The following is a 19,641-nucleotide window of genomic DNA, read 5'->3' as shown; positions in this document are numbered from 1 at the left end:
ACCTCTGGGACAACACTAAATGCACCAACATTCGAATTATAGGGGTCCCAGAGAAAGAGAAAGGAACTGAGAAAATATTTCAAGAGATTATAGTTGAAAACTTCCCTGATATGGGAAAGGAAATAATCAAGTCCAGGAAGCGCAGACAGTCCCATACAGGATAAATCCAAAGAGAAACATGCCAAGACACAAATTAATCAAACTATCAAGAATTAAATACAAAGAAAAAATATTAAAAACAGCAAGGGAAAAGCAACAAATAATATACAAGGGAATCCAATAAGCTTAACAGCTGATTTTTCAGCAGAAACTCTGCAAGCCAGAAGGGAGTGGCAGGACATATTTAAATTTATGAAAGGGAAAAACCTACAACCAAGATTACTCTACCCAGCAAGGATCTCATTCAGATTTGACACAGAAATTAAAACCTTTACAGACAAACAGAAGCTAAGAGAATTCAGCACCACCAAACCAGCTTTACAACAAATGCTAAAGGAACTTTTCTAGGCAGGAAACAGAAGAGAAGGAAAACACCTACAAAAACAAACCCAAAACAATTAAGAAAATGGTAATAGGAACATACATATTGATAATTAGCTTAAATGTAAATGGATTAAATGCTCCAACCAAAAGACACAGACTGGCTGAATGCATACAAAAACAAGATCCATGTATATGCTGTCTACAAGAGACCCAATTCAGACCTAGGAACACATACACACTGAAAGTGAGGGGATGGAAAAAGATATTCCGTGCAAATGGAAATCAAAAGAAAGCTGGAGTAGCAATTCTCATATCAGATAAAATAGACTTTAAAATAAAGACTATTACAAGAGACAAGGAAGAACACTACATAATAATCAAAGGATCAATGCAAGAAGAAGATGTAACAATTGTAAATATTTATATACCCAACAGAGGAGCACCTCAATACATAAGGCAAATACTAACAGCCATAAAAGGGGAAATCGACAGTAACAGAATAATAGTAGGGGACTGTAACACCCCACTTTCACCAATGCACAATTCATCTGAAATGAAAATAAACAAGGAAACACAAGCTATAAATGACACATTAAACAAGATGGACTTAATTGATATTTATATGACATTCCATCCAAAAAAACAGAATACATTTTCTTCTCAAGTGCTCATGGAACATTCTCCAGGATAGATCATATCCTGGGTCGCAAATTAAGCCTTTGTAAATTTAAGAAAATTGAAATAGTATCAAGTATTTTCTCCGACCACAACGCTATAAGACTAGATATCAATTAAGGAAAAAAATGTAAAAAATACAAACACATGGAGGCTAAACAATACACTAGTAAATAACCAAGAGATCACTGAATAAATCAAAGAGGAAATCAAAAACTACCTAGAAACAAATGACAATGAAAACATGACAACCCAAAACCTATGGGATGCAGCAAAAGCAGTTCTGAGAGTGAAGTTTTTAGCAATACAGTCCTACCTCAGGGGAAAAAAAATCTCAAATATTTAACAACCTAACCTTACACCTAAAGCAATTAGAGAAAGAAGAACAAAAAAACCCCCAAAGTTAGCAGAAGGAAAGAAATCATACAGATCAGATCAGAAATAAATGGAAAAGAAATGAAGGAAACAATAGCAAAGGTCAATAAAACTAAAAGCTGGTTCTTTGAGAAGATAAACAAAACTGATGAACCATTAGCCAGACTCAAGAAAAAAAGGGAGAAGACTCAAATCAACAGGATTAGAAATGAAAAAGCAGGAGTAACAACTGACACTGAAGAAATACAAAAGATCATGAGAGATTACTACAAGCAACTATATGCCAATAAAGTGGACAACCTGGAAGAAATGGACAATTTATTAGAAAAGCACAACTTTCCCAGACTGAACCAGGAATAGAAAATAGAAACAGACAAATCACAAGCACTGAAATTGCAGGTGTGATTAAAAATCTGCCAACAAACAAAAGCCCAGGACCAGATGGCTTCACAGGCAAATGCTATCCAACATTTAGAGAAGAGCTAACACCCTTACTTCTCAAACTCTTCCAAAATATAGCAGAGGGAGGAACACTCCAAAACTCATTCTACGAGGCCACCAACACCCTGATACAAAACCCGACGAATATCCCACAAAAAAAGAAAACTACAGGCCAATGTCACTGATGAACGCAGATGCAAAAATCCTCAACAAAATACTAGCAAACAGAATCCGGTAGCATATTAAAAGGATCACACACCATGATCAAGTGGGGTTTATCCCAGGAATGCAAGGATTCCTCAATATATGCAAATCAATCAGTGTGATACACCATATTAACAAATTGAAGGAGAAAAACCATATGATAATAGATGCAGAAAAGGTTTTCAACAAAATTCAACACCCATTTATGATAAAAACCCTCCAGAAAGTAGGCATAGAGGGAACTTACCTCAACATAATAAAGGCCATATATGACAAACCCACAGCAAACATCGTTCTCAATGGTGAAAAACTGAAACCATGTCCACTAAGATGAGGAACAAGACAAGGTTGCCCACTCTCACCACTATTATTCAACATAGTTGTGGAAGTTTTAGCCACAGCAATCAGAAAAGAAAAAGAAAGAAAAGGAATCCAAATCAGAACAGAAGAAGTAAAACTGTCACTGTTTGCAGATGATGTGATACTATCACAGAGAATCCCAAAGATGCCACCAGATAACTTCTAGAGCTAATCAATGAATTTGGTAAAGTAGCAGGATACAAAATTAATGCACAGAAATCTCTTACATTCCTATACACTAATGATGAAAAATCTGAAAGTGAAATTAAGAAAACACTCCCATTTACCATTGCAACAAAAAGAATAAAATACCTACGAATAAATCTACCTAAGGAGACAAAAGACCTGTATGCAGAAAACTATAAGACACTGATGAAAGAAATTAAATATGATACAAACAGATGGAGAGATATCCCATGTTCGTGGATTGGAAGAATCAACATTGTGAAAATGATTATACTACCCAAAGGAATCTACAGATTCAATGTAATCCCTATCAAACTACCAGTGGCATTTTTCACAGCACTAGAACAAAAAATTTCACAATTTGTATGGAAACACAAGAGACCGCGAATAGTCAACGAAATCTTGAGAAAGAAAAACGAAGCTGGAGGAATCAGGCTCCCTGACTTCAGACTATACTACAAAGCTACAGTAATCAAGATAGTATGGTACTGGCACAAAAACAGAAATACAGATTAATGGAACAGGACAGAAATCCCAGAGATAAATCCACACGCATATGGTCACCTTATCTCTGATAAAGGAGAATATGCAATGGAGTAAAGACAGCCTCTTCAAAAAGTGGTGCTGGGAAAACTGGACAGCTACATGTAAAAGAATGAAATTAGAACACTCCCTAACACCATACACAAAAATAAACTCAAAATGGATTAAAGACCTAAATGTAAGGCCAGACACTATAAAACTCTTAGAGGAAAACATAGGCAGAACACTCTATGACATAAATCACAGCAAGGTCCATTTTGACCCACCTCCTAGAGAAATGGAAATAAAAAAAATAAACAAATGGGACCTAATGAAACTTAAAAGCTTTTGCACAGCAAAGGAAACCATAACCAAGACGTAAAGACAGCCCTCACAGTAGGAGAAAATATTTGCAAACAAAGCAACTGACAAAGGATTAATCTCCAAAATATACAAGCAGCTCATGCAGTTCAGTATCAAAAAAGCAACCCAATCCAAAAATGGGCAGAAGACCTAAATAGACAATTTTCCAAAGAAGATATACAGATTGCCAAGAAACATTTGAAAGGATACTCCACATCATTAATCATTAGAGAAATGCAAATCAAAACTACAATGTGGTATCCCCTCACACCCGCTAGAATGGGCATCATCAAAAAATCTACAAACAATAAATGGTGGAGAGGGTGTGGAGAAAAGGGAACCCTCTTGCACTGTTGATGGGAATGTAAATTGATACAGCCACTATGGAGAACAGTGTGGAGGTTCCTTAAAAAACTAATAATAGAACTACCATATGACCCAGCAATCCCACTACTGGGCATATACCCTGAGAAAACCATAATTCAAAAAGAGCCATGTACCACAATGTTCACTGCAGCACTATTTAAAACAGCCAGGACAGGGTAGCAACCTACTTGTCCATCGACAGATGAATGGATAAAGAAGATGTGGCACATATATACAATGGAATATTATCAGCCATAAAAAGAAATGAAATTGAGTTATTAGTAGTGAGGTGGATGGACCTAGACTCTGCCATACAGAGTGAAGTAAGTCAGAAAGAGAAAAACAAATACCATATGCTAACACATATATATGGAACCAAAAAAAAAACGGTTCTGAAGAACTTAGGGGCAGGACAGAAACAGAGACGCAGATGTAGAGAATGGACTTGAGGACACAGTGAGGGGGAGGGGTAAGATGAAACGAAGTGATGAGTGGCAGTGACTTGTGTACACTACCAGGCGTGGGAGAGATAGGTAGTGGGAAGCAGCCACATAGCACAGGGAGATCAGCTTGTGCTTTGTGACCACCTAGAGGGGTGAGATAGGGAGGGTGGATGGGAGACGCAAGAGGAGGGGATATGGGGATATATGTATACGTATAGCTGATCCACTTTGTTATACAGCAGCAGCTAACACATCAGTGTAAAACAATGATACTCGAATTAATATGTTAAAAAAAATTATCTAGCTTCCCTTATAAGATTCTCCTGCATTCCAATAAATGTTTCAGTGTCTAATTTTTTTCTATAGGGAAGCTGTTGTGACTGACTAGTTCATGAAATTAATGCTTTTTGATCAACTTCCTTTTACGTACCTCAGAAATATCACCAACAAAATCCCCATAAAACAGGTCAATGGGAGAGTCAGATGCTTTGGGGTTGATCAGGAGGGCATCAAATTCCTTGCCCACTTCAAAGTTTCCAATCTGTCTATCCAGCCCCAGGGCTACAGGATGGAATAAGTTAATAAAGAGTTAGTATTTTTAGCCATTGGACCATGCAAATATCCCAATTTGCAAGGACAGAATCTGCCAGTGTGTCACTAGAAAAAAATTAGTATCTTAATAGTGAAGCATTCCAATAGGTCGCAAGACTTCGACTTACAGAAGGCAGAGTAAGCACAGGGAAAGCAAAATCTGAGAATAAAAAGAGTTCTCTTCAACACCATGATCGTAATTCTGATGTTGTCTCTCTGTTTCAGCTCTATCAGTTCCCTTCACAGTCCAACTGGTCTGTGATTTCCATTCACCTCTAGAAGAAACATGATGATGGACATAATATCTTTCTCTTTCTCTCCTATTCTCCTTCCAACATTCCAACTCCTTTCCTTGCCCTTTTTGTTCTTTTTGTTCTATGAAATAGCTGACAAGATCTATTTTTGTGGCAGTGAAATGAACTTCAAGTAAGTAAAAAATAATTATCTTTTTGCATATTTTTCAATGCAGGCATATCCATCCTAAGTTCCTTAGTTTAAATCCTTTGAATAGAAAAAATTCACTTCTGAAAGTAAATAGATTTTCATAACTCAAGAGTCCCAGTGCTTTTGAAAGCAGACTAATTTCTCTGTAACCTTAAAGATTTTCTCGTTGCCAGAGAAGAATGGTTCTCTAAAATAGGGCATAGGTCAATAATGTCTATTGAATTGATCCATCTCCCAGCTAGAATTCCTATTCCATGAATAGTGGATGTCGAGGAAGAACATCTCTCATTTTTATGGTTTAGTTTCAGATGAGGGTAGTTGGTTTTCCTGGTCAATGAAGGTATTGAATTTAAAGCTCCTTAAAGCCAGAATCTGGATAGAGTGTTCCAAATAGAAGCATGCATGAAAGAAAGGTCAACTGGAGTGCAGCATTACTTACTTGAATTTTTACATGTATTTGCTGTATTCTGGCACTGTCAGAATACAGTCCTATGTGAAAATATTAGACACCATATTTCTATTAGACAATACCCACTACGTTATATTTCTAGGTATGGATATCCAGAAGTCTTTTGGCAATGCTCTAAGCACAGATTTAGAAATCTTGCTTGTTCTTAAATGGTTATTTAAAGGGCAACTCTTTTATTCTCAGAAAAGAAAAATATTTTTTTAGCTAAAGAGTTCTTAAAGAGGTGCAAACATAATTAGAAATGTTAAAAGGGGTTAGGTGACTTCCACTGATGGTGGGGGCAAGAACTGAATGTAAGAGAAAATCACTGGAAATTTTCTCCTCCTTCATCGATTACACTCTACTTCGTTTTTCCCTTGACAAACAGCATGACAAACATGAGTTTTTGATGACTATTCAACATAAAACTGTGTGTTTAACAGGCCAGATAACCAGGTTCATTTGCCAGGAATTGATGGTATTATATATATATATAAATTAACTGGACTGTTTGTTAGAACCTGGGGAGTTCAGGTATGAACTAACCAAAAAAAACCACAACTACTGTCAGTGAATTGTAAATTGATCTAAATTCACATTATTTCAGAGAGGCCTAGCTGGGCTGGTAAGCAACTCAAATGCATTTTAGGAAATGCAGTTTTACTGTCTTTGGAGCAAATGTTGGCTCTGTGAAGGTGATTTATGCACATCTTGATCTTGAGAGTGAATGTAAAGCGGGGAAGATGCCAACTTTAAACAGGGATGCATTCATCTCATTCACTCAGACTCTTGTAGAGACACAAGCTGAGAAGAAATTTCATAACAGCGGCCCAGAAAATAGATTTGAAAGCTATACGGTAAGGTAGAAATGATTTGGTAAGCACCCCATGCCGGCCTGGTCGCATACAGGATCCTGATGAAACAACTCAGAGAGAGCCTAGAATAAAAAAAGCACTATTTAAATACAAGTCATTTACACCATGAAAATCAGATGGCAGGACAACTCAGATGTGAAAATGGGGGTAGGGAGTGTCACACTTGTTTAAAGAACAGAACTTTTAAAACTTGGAACTTTAGAAAATGAAATTATAAGACTGGGGGAAATGCAAAGCACATGACCTTTGCTTTCTTTCTTGAAATGTTCTTTATGGCATTCATCATAGCCCAGAACATTCAGAGAAGAGCCAGGAAGTTTCTCTTCCCAGGATACCCTGGCCTCCATCATACTTCATTTATAAGATCTAGGGTATATATCATAAATATAAAAATGTTAAAATATATTAAAAATATACACCTGTCTTAAGATCTATGTTTTTCTCACTAACTACCTAAGGTTTCATGATATGTTCACCATCATCCATCCAGATTATACTATAATACTTAAAGTGACAGAAAGCAATACAGTTACCACTTTCTATTTTTTCAGTAAAAATACAGTTACATGTGAGAACTGGGAAAAGGTGATGAACAATATTTGCATATCAACTGTACTTCTCCATCTTTCTCCTTTGAAAGAGGCTTGGGTAATTAGTGTACTTAAGTAGATAAACAAAATACATAGTCTAAGCCAAGATTTATACAGGAAGATATTGCAGTGGAAGGCGGCGGGTAACAGCCTGCACTCTCGCATCAGATTTTCTGGATTCAAATCATGGCACACTGCAGCTTGACAGGTGTGTAAGCCTCACTCAGGTACCTTGTTGGTAAAATGGAATTAATAGTGGTTCTGAGGATTAAATAACAGCATCCATAAAGCATGTTGCATAGTGCCTATCACATGGTAAGGGCCCAATAAGTCTTGGCCATTATTATTATTATTATTATTATTACTACTTAGGGCAATAGAGAGTATGTTACTTGACCCAGTGGAAAAAAACTGATTATTTTAAAGAACTCGTATGCATGTGACCAATGCAAGTATCCATTAAAACAATTAATATGATAATTGCATACTGAACATCTCTTCTGCCAAAAACAGGGAACTTGCTTAAAGAATGATGCCTCCACCACATGCTTGAACATGTACTTGCTAAGTTTTGGTTATATTATATGAGATGCAACAGTCATGAATATGGGGGTGCCTGCTGATGCCACTATCACGAGCCTTCACACTGCAGCGAAGGACACATTGGCATGGTTGTATGTACATCGTGTGAGAAATAAAATGCTCATTACCTTGGCTGCCTCCAAGAGTAGCTAGTCTGAAGACCTCTTTGAGGGTGAGGCTTTTTGCATTTATCTTATTAACTGAAAGCACGTTGGAAACCATCACTGCTCTTCTGATTGCATCAAGCATGGAAGATGAATAACCACCAGCCACATCTGTGGTAGATAAAATAAAGCCAAAACAGTAACTTTATGAGATAAATGGAATGTTAGGTATATAGAATTTTTCCTGTTTTTTTTTTTTTTTTTTTTTTTAGGATTTTTCCTGTTTTTAATGACAGATATTCACTCTTTAATATACTTCAAAGAAAAGATCTTATCTATAAACACAGAATAGACACAGACTAACATTTAAAGGAGTTCAAAACCTGCAGTTAGTATCAAATGTATACTTGTATTAGTTTTCTAGGGCTGCTGCAACAAATTACCACAGATGTGGTAGTTTAAAACAGCAGAAATTCATTCTCACACAGTTTTGGAGGGCAGAAGTCTTAAAGTGTTGGCAGGGCCACCAACACTACAAAGGCTCTAGGGAAGAATCTTTTCTAGTTTCGTCCAGTTTCTCGCAGCTCCTGGCGTTCCTCGGCTTGTGGCAGTATAACTCCAATGTCTGCCTCCATCTTCAAATGGCCTTCTTCCCTCTGTGTCTTTATGTACCTCTCATTGTCTGTCTCTTATAAGGACATTCGTTACTGGATTCACCTTAATTCAGAATGACTTCATCTTGAGATCCTTACCTTAATAACATCTGCAAAGACCTTTATTCCAAATAAGGCTACATTTACATGTTTGTGGTAGACATCTCTTTTTGGGGGAGGTGGTAGGGCGAGCACAGTTCAACCCAGTACAATGCCCAAATGTTTAATAAAGCTAAGAGAAAAAACATCTCAGAATATTCCCTAAACTCAAATAAATAAAAATAATGTAAAATAATCTCACAGCTCTATGCTCTAAAAATTTGACCTATTTTAATTCTGATGAGAACTTTGAGAATTAAAAAGCTACTTTATATTTTTTTCAGGGAGAGCTTTTAGAATGACCTATATATTCTGGAAAATTGGTGTAATAAATGAGCAATGCTGATATAGACAGCTTTATATTTGTCCCTGGCATCATTAGATGAGGAATGAGATCTTTATAGTGATTTAAATAAGTCCCTAATCATAATTAAATTGAAATACTACCTTTGACAAGAATGAATATAGAAGTTATTTAATGAGTTTGTATAAATAAATGTCAAGTAAGTTTACATGTTTTATTAGAGGAAAAGTACATCTATAGCTTATAAAATACACTTTATATTTCAAGGGTTCCTTCTGTCATGTCTAGGAAGACATATATAATTGTTAGTGCCTATGTATATTGCAAAGATAAAAAATAATAGCCTATTAAATAATAATCCTAGATTGCAGTTTAATTTTATGTTCAACTGCCTTACATGTCTTTAGATAAACTTGTATGATTTTTTTTTAAATACTTTTCTTTAGCCAGAATAGTATTACCAGAAGATCATCCAGTTCCTTGATAACTTTTACTCATCGACTTAGCTGGTCCACTTTAATATACAGTAACCATCAATTAGCCTTTCATTTTATCAGAGCATCAAACTAAGAAAACAAATGCAATTTGGGAATAATGCACATTAAGCTTTGAAATACTTTGTCTACTGATTCTTTATTACCAGAACAAAGAAAATGTTCAGTCTAAAAGCAGAATAAAATGCTATCACTACATGGTATGGAAATATGTAAAGATTGAATATATATTTCAAAATATGTGGGTGAAGAGTGGAAGGAAACAGAAAAACAAAAGCAATGCTCTTAGGATGGTGTGAACATGGAAGATTTAAATACTTGCAGTTATAAAAACAGGTTTTATAAAATATGACAGAAAGTAGTCTTTTCCTCAGTATATAACCAGAACTATCCATTTACAAAGAAAAAGGATAGATTAGGAAATAATGCTATGTAATTTCTTGAGAAAATTTTGAGAGCCATCTTATGTTGCTGACTTATAAGATGACTTAATCATCCTTTATTCTTCTGGATGTTGTTAATGAAGTAGCTTCCAACATGGAACAATACTGGGCAGATGAAAGAATGAACCCCGGACCACACAAACGATGATATTTAGTCAGAACCATATGTGTAAGAGTCAAGCTTTTCTTCGAAGAATTTCCAGCATGATACTAACTTCCCGATCCCTGCCCTGCCCAGTGAGCTAAGCCCGGGAGGCTTCTTCTTTCCTCCACAGCTCATGTAATGTAGGTAGAATCCGCGCTTTATCTGTAACAAGAGGCAGAGTGATAGGCTGGAAAAAGAAACGGTGAACTTCCACATTTTACCGACCTGGTTTTAAACTGTGGATTTGGACTGGTTTTTGCTTTGTTGACCTTTGATTCTTACTCAATACTTATGACCCTCAATTTTCTCAGAAAATAGAAATAACATCATTTATCTTAACAGTTGCTGAGAAAATCCAGTTAAATAATATAAGTGCTGGGGAATGAGGACCAAAGGGTAGAGACTGCATGGGAGAATGGTGGAGGGAAGAAAATGGGTGCTTTTTCTCAGAAAATCTGTTCCCTAACCCCATGCCACCTCTACTATCATGAAAAAGAGTGGAACTATCACTTCCTTGCCAGAGTCAAAATAAGGATATTATTTATTACAAGAAGAAGCTAAGAAAACTGTATAAGAGTAAAATCTTGAGCAAGAGGGCAATAGAAAAATAAAAGGAAGTAATTTTACATGTGTGTGTTCATCTTATGCGTTCATCCATTTACTGACAGATTTACTAAGCACCTTCTTTGTGCCTGATTTATTTAAGCACTCATAAATGAAAGTTACAGGTTCCACATGAGCTTACTATCTAGTGGAGGAGAAGGAAAAGAGACATGAACAAACAAATATTAACTATAAACTGTGTTCAGTTAGTGATAAAGAAAATGGAGGTAGAAAGCCCATTTATTTATTGTCAAATAGGTAAATAAACAAATTTTATTAGAGTAATTATTTTTTCTTCAACATCTTTATTGGAGTATAATTGCTATACAATGTTATATTAGTTTCTGCTGTACAACAAAGTAAATAAGCTATACGCACACACATATCCCCATATCCCCTCCCTCTTAAGCCTCCCTCCCACCCTCCTTATCCCACCCCTCTAGGTGGTCACAAAGCACCGAGCTGATCTCCCTGTGCTATACAGTTGCTTCCCACTAGCTATCTATTTTACACTTGGTAGTGTATATATATCAATGCTACTCTCTCACTTTGTCCCAGCTTACCCTTCCCCCCATGTCCTCAAGTCCATTCTCTACATCTGCGTCTTTATTCCTGTCCTGCCCCTAGGTTCTTCAGAACCATTTTTTTTTTTTTAGATTCCATATATATGTGTTAGCATACGGTATTTGTTTTTCACTTTCTGACTTACTTCACACTGTATGACAGACTCTAGGTCCATCCACCTCACTACAAATAACTCAATTTCGTTTCTTTTTATGGCTGAGTAATATTCCATTGTATATATGTGCCACATCTTCTTTATCCATTCATCTGTCAACAGACACTTAGGTTGCTTCCATATCCTGGCTATTGTAAATAGTGCTGCAATGAACATTGTGGTACATGACTCTTTTTGAATTATGGTTTTCTCAGGGTATATGCCCAATAGTGGGATTGCTGGGTCATATGGTAGTTCTATTTTTAATTTTTTAAGGACCCCCTCATACTGTTCTCCATAGTGGCTGTATCAATTTACATTCCCACCAACAGTGCAAGAGGGTTCCCTTTTCTCCACACCCTCTCCAGCATTTACTGTTTGTAGATTTTTTGATGATGACCATTCTGACTGGTGTGAGGTGATACCTCATTGTGGTTTTGATTTGCATTTCTTTAATGAGTAGTGATGTTGAGCATCCTTTCATGTGTTTGTTGGCAATCTGTATATCTTCTTTGGAGAAATGTCTACTTAGGTCTTGTGCCCGTTTTTGGATTGAGTTGTTTGGGGGTTTTTTTCATATTGAGCTGCATGAGCTGCTTGTATATTTTGGAGATTAATCCCTTGTCAGTTGCTTCGTTTGCAAAAATTTTCTTCCATTCTGAGGGTTGCCTTTTCATCCTGTTTATGGTTCCCTTTGCTGTACAAAAGCTTTTAAGTTTCATTCGGTCCCATTTGTTTGTTGTTGTTTTTATTTCCATTACTCTAGGAAGTGGGTCAAAAAGGATCTTGCTTTGATTTATGTCATAGCGTGTTCTGCCTGTGTTTTCCTCTAAGAGTTTTATACTTTCTGGCCTTACATTTAGGTCTTTAATCCATTTTGAGTTTATTTTTGTGTATAGTGTTAGGAAGTATTCTAATCTCCTTCTTTTACATGTATCTGTCCACTTTTCCCAGCACCACTTATTGAAGAGACTGTCTTTTCTCCATTGTATATTCTTGCCTTCCATATCAAAGATAAGGTGACCACATGTGTGTGGATTTATCTTTCTATTGTGTTCCATTCATCTATATTTCTGTTTTTGTGCCAGTACCATGCTGTCTTGATTACTGTAGCTTTCTAGTATAGTCTGAAGACGGGGAGCCTGATTTCTCCAGCTCTGATTTGTTTCTCAAGATTGCTTTGGCTATTTGGGTATTTTGTGTTTCCATACAAATTGTGAGATTTTTTTATGCTAGTTCTGTGAAAAATGCCATTGGTAATTTGATAGGGATTGCACTGAATCTGTAGATTGCTTTGGGTAGTAGAGTCATTTTCACAATATTGATTCTTGCAATCCAAGAACTTGGTATATCTCTCCATCTGTTTGAATCATCTTTAATTTCTTTCATCAGTGTCTTACAGTTTTCTGTATACAGGTCTTTTGTCTGCCTAGGTAGGTTTATTCCAAGGTATTTTATTCTTTTTGTTGCAATAGTAAATGGGAGTGTATTCTTAATTTCCTTTTCAGAGTTTTCATCATTAGTGTATAGGAATGCAAGAGATTTCTGTGCATTAATTTTGTATCCTGCTACTTTACCAAATTCATTGATTAGCTCTAGTAGTTTTCTGGTAGCCTCTTTAGGATTCTCTATGTATAGTATCATGTCATCTGCAAACAGTGACAGCTTTACTCCTTCTTTTCTGATTTGGATTCCTTTTATTTCTTTTTCTTCTCTGATTGCTGTGGCTAAAACTTCCACAACTATGTTGAATAATAGTGGTGAGAGTGGGCAACCTTGTCTTGTTTCTGATCTTAGTGGAAATGGTTTCAGTTTTTCACCATTGAGAACGATGTTTGCTGTGGGTTTGTCATATATGGCCTTTATTATGTTGAGGAAAGTTCCCTCTCTGTCTACTTTCTGGAGGGTTTTTATCATAAATGGGTGTTGAATTTTGCTGAAAGCTTTCTCTGCATCTATTGAGATGATCATATGGTTTTCCTCCTTAAATTTGTTAATATGGTGTATCACATTGATTGATTTGCGTATATTGAAGAATCCTTGCAATTCTGGGATAAACCCCACTTGATCATGGTGTGTGATCCTTTTAATGTGCTGCTGGATTCTGTTTGCTAATATTTTGTTGAGGATTTTTGCATCTATGTTCATCAGTGATACTGGCCTGTAGTTTTCTTTCTTTGTGACATCTTTGTCTGGTGTTGGTATCAGGGCGATGGTGGCCTCGTAGAATGAGTTTGGGAGTGTTCCTCCTTCTGGTATATTTTGGAAGAGTTTGAGAAGGATAGGTGTTGGCTCTTCTCTAAATGTTTGATAGAATCTGCCTGTGAAGCCATCTGGTCCTGGGCTTTTGTTTGTTGGAAGATTTTTAATCACAGTTTCAATTTTAGTGCTTGTGATTGGTCTGTTTATATTTTCTATTTCTTCCTGGTTCAGTCTCCGAAAGTTGTGCTTTTCTAAGAAATTATCCATTTCCTCCAGGTTGTCCATTTTATTGGCGTATAGTTCCTTGTAGTAATCTCTCATGATCCTTTGTATTTCTGCAGTGTCAGGTGTTACTTCTGCTTTTTTATTTCTAGTTTGTTGATTTGAGCCTTCTCCCTTTTTTTCTTAGTGAGTATGACTAATGGCTTATCAAATTTGTTTATCTTCTCAAAGAACCAGCTTTTAGTTTTATTGATCTTCGCTATTGTTTCCTTCTTTTTCATTTGTTTCTGATATGATCTTTATGATTTTTTTCCTTCTGCTAACTTTGGGTTTTCTTTTGTTCTTCTTTCTCTAATTGCTTTAGGTGTAAGGTTAGGTTGTCTGAGATATCTCTTGTCTCTTAAGGTAGGGATATATTGCTAAAATCTTCCCTCTTAGAACTGCTTTTGCTGCATCCCACAGGTTTTGGGTCGTCGTGTTTTCATTGTCATTTGTTTCTAGTTTTTTTTTTTATTTCCTCTTTGGTTTATTCAGTGATCACTTGGTTATTTACTAGTGTAGTATATAGCCTCCAGTGTTTGTATTTTTTACAGATTTTTTCCTATAATTGATATCTAATCTCGTAGCATTGTGGTCAGAAAAGATACTTGATACGATTTCAATTTTATTAAATTTACCAAGGCTAGATTTGTGACCCAGGATATGATCCATCCTGGAGAATGTTCCATGAGCACTTGAGAAGAAAGTGTATTCTGTTGTTTTTGGATGGAATGTCCTATAAATATCAATTAAGTCCATCTTGTTTAATGTATCAATAAAAGCTTGTGTTTCCTTATTTATTTTCATCTTGGATGATCTGTTCATTGGTGACCGTGGGGTGTTAAAGTCCCCAACTATGTTTGTGTTACTGTCGATTTCCCCTTTTATGGCTGTTAGCATTTGCCTTAAGTATTGAGGTGCTCCTATGTTGGGTGCATAAATATTTACAATTGTTATATCTTCTTCTTGGATTGATCTTTTGATCATTATGTAGTGTTTTTCTTTGTCTCTTTTAATAGTCTTTATTTTGAAGTCTTTTTTGTCTGATAAGAGAATTGCTACTTCAGTTTTCTTTTGATTTCCATTTGCATGGAATATCTTTTTCCATCCCCTCATTTGCAGTGTGTATGTGTCCCTAGGTCTGAAGTGGGTCTCTTTTAGACAGCATATATATGGGTCTTGTTTTGGTATCCATTCAGCCAGTCTGTGTCTTCTGGTTGGAGCATTTAATCCATTTACATTTAAGGTAATTATCAATATATATGTTCCTATTACCACTTTCTTAATTGTTTTTGTTTTTTGTTTGTTTGGGGTTTTTTTGCGGTATGCGGGCCTCTCACTGTTGTGGCCTCTCCCGTTGCGGATCACAGGCTCCGGATGCGCAGGCTCAGCGGCCATGGCTCATGGGCCCAGCCGCTCCACAGCATGTGGGATCTTCCCAGACCGGGGCACAAACCCGTGTCCCCTGCATTGGCAGGCAGACTCTCAGCCACTGCGCCACCAGGGATGTCCTTGGGTTTGTTTTTGTAGGTCTTTTCCTTCTCTTGTGTTTCCTGCCTAGAAAAGTTCCTTTAGCATTTGTTGTAAAACTGGTTTGATGGTGCTGAATTCTCTTAGCTTTTGCTTGTCTGTAAAGCTTTTAATTTCTCCATCAAATCTGAATGAGATCCTTTCTGGGGAATACTGGTTGTAGGTTTTCCCCTTTCATCACTTTAAATATGTCCTACCACTCCCTTCTGGCTTGCAGAGTTTCTGCTGAAAAATCAGCTGTTAGGCTTATGGGATTCCCTTGTATATTATTTTTTGCTTTTCCCTTGCTGCTTTTAATATTTTTTCTTTGTATTTAATTTTTGATAGTTTGATTAATATGTGTCTTGGCATGTTTCTCCTTGGATTTATCCTGTATGGGACTCTCTGCACTTCCTGGAGTTGACTATTTCTTTTCCCATATTAGGGAAGTTTTCAACTATAATCTCTTCATATATTTTCTCAGTCCCTTTCTTTTTCTCCTCTTTTTCTGGGATCCATAGAATTCAAATTTTGGTGCATTTAGTGTTGTCCCAGACGTCTCTGAGACTGTCCACAATTCTTTTCATTCTTTTTTCTTTATTCTGCCCTGCAGTAGTTATTTCCACTCTTTTACCTTCCAGGTCACTTATCCGTTTCTCTTCCTCAGTTATTCTGCTATTGATTCCTTCTAGAGAATTTTTAATTTCATTTATTGTGTTGTTCATCACAACACAATGTTTGTTTGTTCTTTAGTTCATCTAGGTTCTTAAACGTTTCTTGTATTTTCTCCATTCTGTTTGCAAGATTTTGGATCATCTTTACTATCATTATTCTGAATTCTTTTTCAGGTAGACTGCCTGTTTCCTCTTCATTTGTTTGGTCTGGTGGGTTTCTGCTTTGCTTCTTCATCTTCTGCGTATTCCTCTGTCTTCTCATTTTGCTTAACTGTTTTTGAGGTCTCCTTTTTGCTGGCTGCAGGTTAGTAGTTCCTGGTTTTTTGGTGTCTGCCCCCAGTTGGTAAGGTTGGTTCTGTTGGTTGTGTATGCTTCCTGGTGGAGGGGACTGGTGCCTGTGTTCCAGTCGATGAGGCTCGATCTTGTCTTTCTAGTGGGCAGGACTGCGTCTGGTCGTGTGTTTTGGGGTGTCTGTGACCTTATTATGATTTTAGGCAACCTCTATGCTAATGGGTGGCGTTGTGTTCTTACTAGTTGTTTTGCGTGGAGTGTCCAGCACTGGAGCTTGCTAGTTGTTGAGTGGAGCTGGGTCTTAACATTGAGACGGAGCTCTGGGAGAGCTCTCGTCAATTGATATTACATGGAGCTGTGAGGCCTCTGGTGGTCCAGTGTGCTGAACTCAGCTCTCCCACCTCAGAGGCCCAGGCCTGATACCTGGCTGGAGCACCATGACCCTGTTAGGCACACGGCTCAGAAGAAAAGTGAGAAGAGAGAGAGAGAGGAGAAGAAAAGAAAAGAAAAGAAAGTTATTAAAATAAAAATATATTAAAATTTAAAAAGTTTTAACGTAATAAAAAAGAGCAACCAAACCAATAAACAAATCCACCAATGATAACAAGCACTAAAAATTATACTAAGATAAACATAAAAATCAGAAATTAGTCTGACTCATACAGCAAACCCCAAGTCTCCAGTTGCTCCCAAAGTCCACCGCCTCAGTTTTGGGATGATTTGTTATCTATTCTGGCATTGCTCAGCTGTAGGGTATATCAAGTTGACTGTGGAGATTTAATCTGCTGCTCCTGAGGCTTCTGGGAGAGATCTCCCTTTCTCTTGTTTGTTTGCACAGCTCCTGAGGTTCAGGTTTGGATTTGGCCCCGCGTCTGCCTGTACGTCACCCTCTGGCATCTGTTCTTCACCCAGACAGGAGGGGGTTAAAGGAGCGGCTCATTGGGGGGCTCTGGCTCACTCAGGCCAGGGGGAGGGAGGGGTATGGAATGTGGGGCGAGCTTGTGGTGGCAGAAGCCAGCATGACGTTGCAACAGCCTGAGGCGCACTGTGCATTCTCCTGGGGAAGTTGTCCCTGGATCACAGGAACCTGGCAGTGGCAGGTTGCACCAACTCCCAGGAGGGGAGGTGTGGACAGTGACCTGTGCTTGCACACAGGATTCCTGGTGTCTGCAGCAGCAGCCTTAGCATTTCATGCCCATCACTGGTGTCCATGCTGATAGCCGCAGCTTGCACCCATCTCTGGAGCTCATTTAGGGGGTGCTCTGCCTTCTGTGGGCAGACAGGGAAGGAATCCCCTCTCCTCACACACCCTAAAACAATGGTCTCTTGCCTCTTAGGCAGGTCCAGACATTTTCCCCAACTCCCTCCCAGCTTGCTGTGTCGCACTAGCACTCTCAGGCTGTGTTCACACAGCCAACCCCAGTCCTCTCCCTGGGGTCTGACCTCCAAAGCCCAAGCCCCACCAGCCCCGGCGGGTGAGCAGACAAGCCCTCATGCTGGTGAGTGCCGGTCGGCATGGATCCTCTGTGCGGGAATCTCTCCGCTTTGCCCTCTGTACCGCTGTTGCTGCGCTCTCCTCCGTGGCTCCAAAGCTTCCCCCTGCCCACCCCCCCGCCATCTCCTCCAGTGAAGGGGCTTCCTAGTGTGTGGAAGCTCTTCCTCCTTCACAGTTCCCTCCCAGAGGTGCAGGTCCTGTCCCTATTCTTTTGTCTCTGGTTTTTCTTTTTTTTTTTTGCCCTACCCAGGTACGTGGGGATTTTCTTGCCTTTTGGGAAGTCTGAGGTCTTCTGCCAGCATTCAGTAGGTGCTCTGTAGGAGTTGTTCCACATGTAGGTGTATTTTTGATGTATTTGTGGGGAGGAAAGTGATCTCCACGTCTTACTCCTCCACCATCTTGAATGTTCTCCAGAAAGCCCATTTAGACAGGATGGTCAGAGAAAACCTTGTTAAGTCAATGACATTTAAACCTGGACAAAAATGAGAACTCAGCCATGTTTAGAGAGACGTAAAGGGTATTCCAGGCTGAGGAACAGAAGGCACAAAGGTCTTTTGACAGAAGGGAGTGTGATTCATAGAGGGGATTAAAAGCACTGTAGGGAGGAGAGAGTAGTGCGAGGTGAGGCTGGGAGATGGAGAGGTGTCACAGCATGCAGAACTTTGTGGCCTTGTAAAGAGGTTTGCATATTCAAAATCCCACTGAAGGTGGTAATCAGGAGGGAGTGAAATGGTCATATTTTCATTGCGATACTTTTTTTTTTTTTTTTGCTGTACGCGGGCCTCTCACTGTTGTGGCCTCTCCTGTTGCAGAGCACAGGCTCCGGACGTGCAGGCTCAGCGGCCATGGCTCACGGGCCCAGCCGCTCCGCGGCACGTGGGATCCTCCCAGACCGGGGCACGAACCCGTGTCCCCCGCATCGGCAGGCGGACTCTCAACCACTGCGCCACCAGGGAAGCCCTCATTGCGATACTTTTGAAGAGAGGAGACTGGATTAGAAGGCCCCAGGATGAATATGAGACTGATTAGGAAGCTAATGCAGGCATTCAGGCAGCTTGCATCAGGTGGTGGTAGCTGATATGGGAAAAGAGGATGGATTCAGGAGATATTAAGAAGTCATGAGGCTGGATATTGTACTGGCTTAAACATGGGGAAGAGGTGAGGGAGAAGGTCCCCAAAACAATGCCCAAGGTTTTACTTTGAGAAATTGAATTCTCTGAGAAGGAGAGGCATTTAAGAGAACCAGGCTTAAATGTGTTTGAGGGTATAATGAAGTTTGGGGATTCTATGAGGAGGGGTCAAAGATAAAGGAGAAAGTAAGCAATTGAAAATACAGGTTTGGAATTCAAAGAGGAGTCTGGGCTGGATATAAAAACCTGAGTCATCTGCATATATGTAATCATGTAAAGCCATGATTGCAGGTGATAGCTCCTAAGAAGGAAGTGAAAAGAGGAGAGCCTAGGACTGAGCCTTGAGGAAAGCTTTTGAATAGCCAGGAAGAGAAGGGACCTTTAGCAAAGATGAAGAAGGGCAGGCAAGAGAGGAAGAAGAGAACCTAAAACAGTGTGGTTTCACTGAATCCGAGGTAAGATTGTTGGGACAAGGAGAACTCCAGTGTGTTAAGGACAGACTGGTGTCCTTTGGAGTTGGCAGCAAAAGAGATCACAGTGGTAACAGCTCAGGGGAGAAAGGACAAGG

At 38.6% G+C, this 19,641-nt stretch overlaps 1 protein-coding gene and 1 long non-coding RNA gene across 3 annotated transcripts in view; one reads left to right on the top strand and one right to left on the bottom strand.

The window, feature by feature from the left end:
* GDA (guanine deaminase) overlaps positions 1-19,641 on the bottom strand; it is a 130,987-nt gene that overhangs the window by 4,735 nt on the left and 106,611 nt on the right. For both annotated transcript variants that reach the window (XM_029203784.1, XM_029203785.1), the window contains 2 exons: positions 8,077-8,223; positions 4,849-4,979 (listed from right to left, as the gene is read on the bottom strand). In XM_029203784.1, coding sequence (XP_029059617.1) covers positions 4,849-4,979; positions 8,077-8,223 — 278 coding nt within the window. The remainder of the gene's footprint in view (positions 1-4,848; positions 4,980-8,076; positions 8,224-19,641) is intronic.
* LOC114884668 overlaps positions 1-19,641 on the top strand; it is a 129,888-nt gene that overhangs the window by 80,543 nt on the left and 29,704 nt on the right. The gene's annotated exons all lie outside the window — the stretch shown is intronic.

Source organism: Monodon monoceros, unplaced genomic scaffold (assembly GCF_005190385.1).
Source record: "Monodon monoceros isolate NGI ecotype Baffin Bay Population unplaced genomic scaffold, NGI_Narwhal_1 Super_Scaffold_5, whole genome shotgun sequence".
Lineage (NCBI taxonomy): Eukaryota > Metazoa > Chordata > Mammalia > Artiodactyla > Monodontidae > Monodon > Monodon monoceros.
The sequence above is the reverse complement of the archived record's forward strand: the minus strand, read 5'-3'. Positions and strand labels throughout refer to the sequence as shown.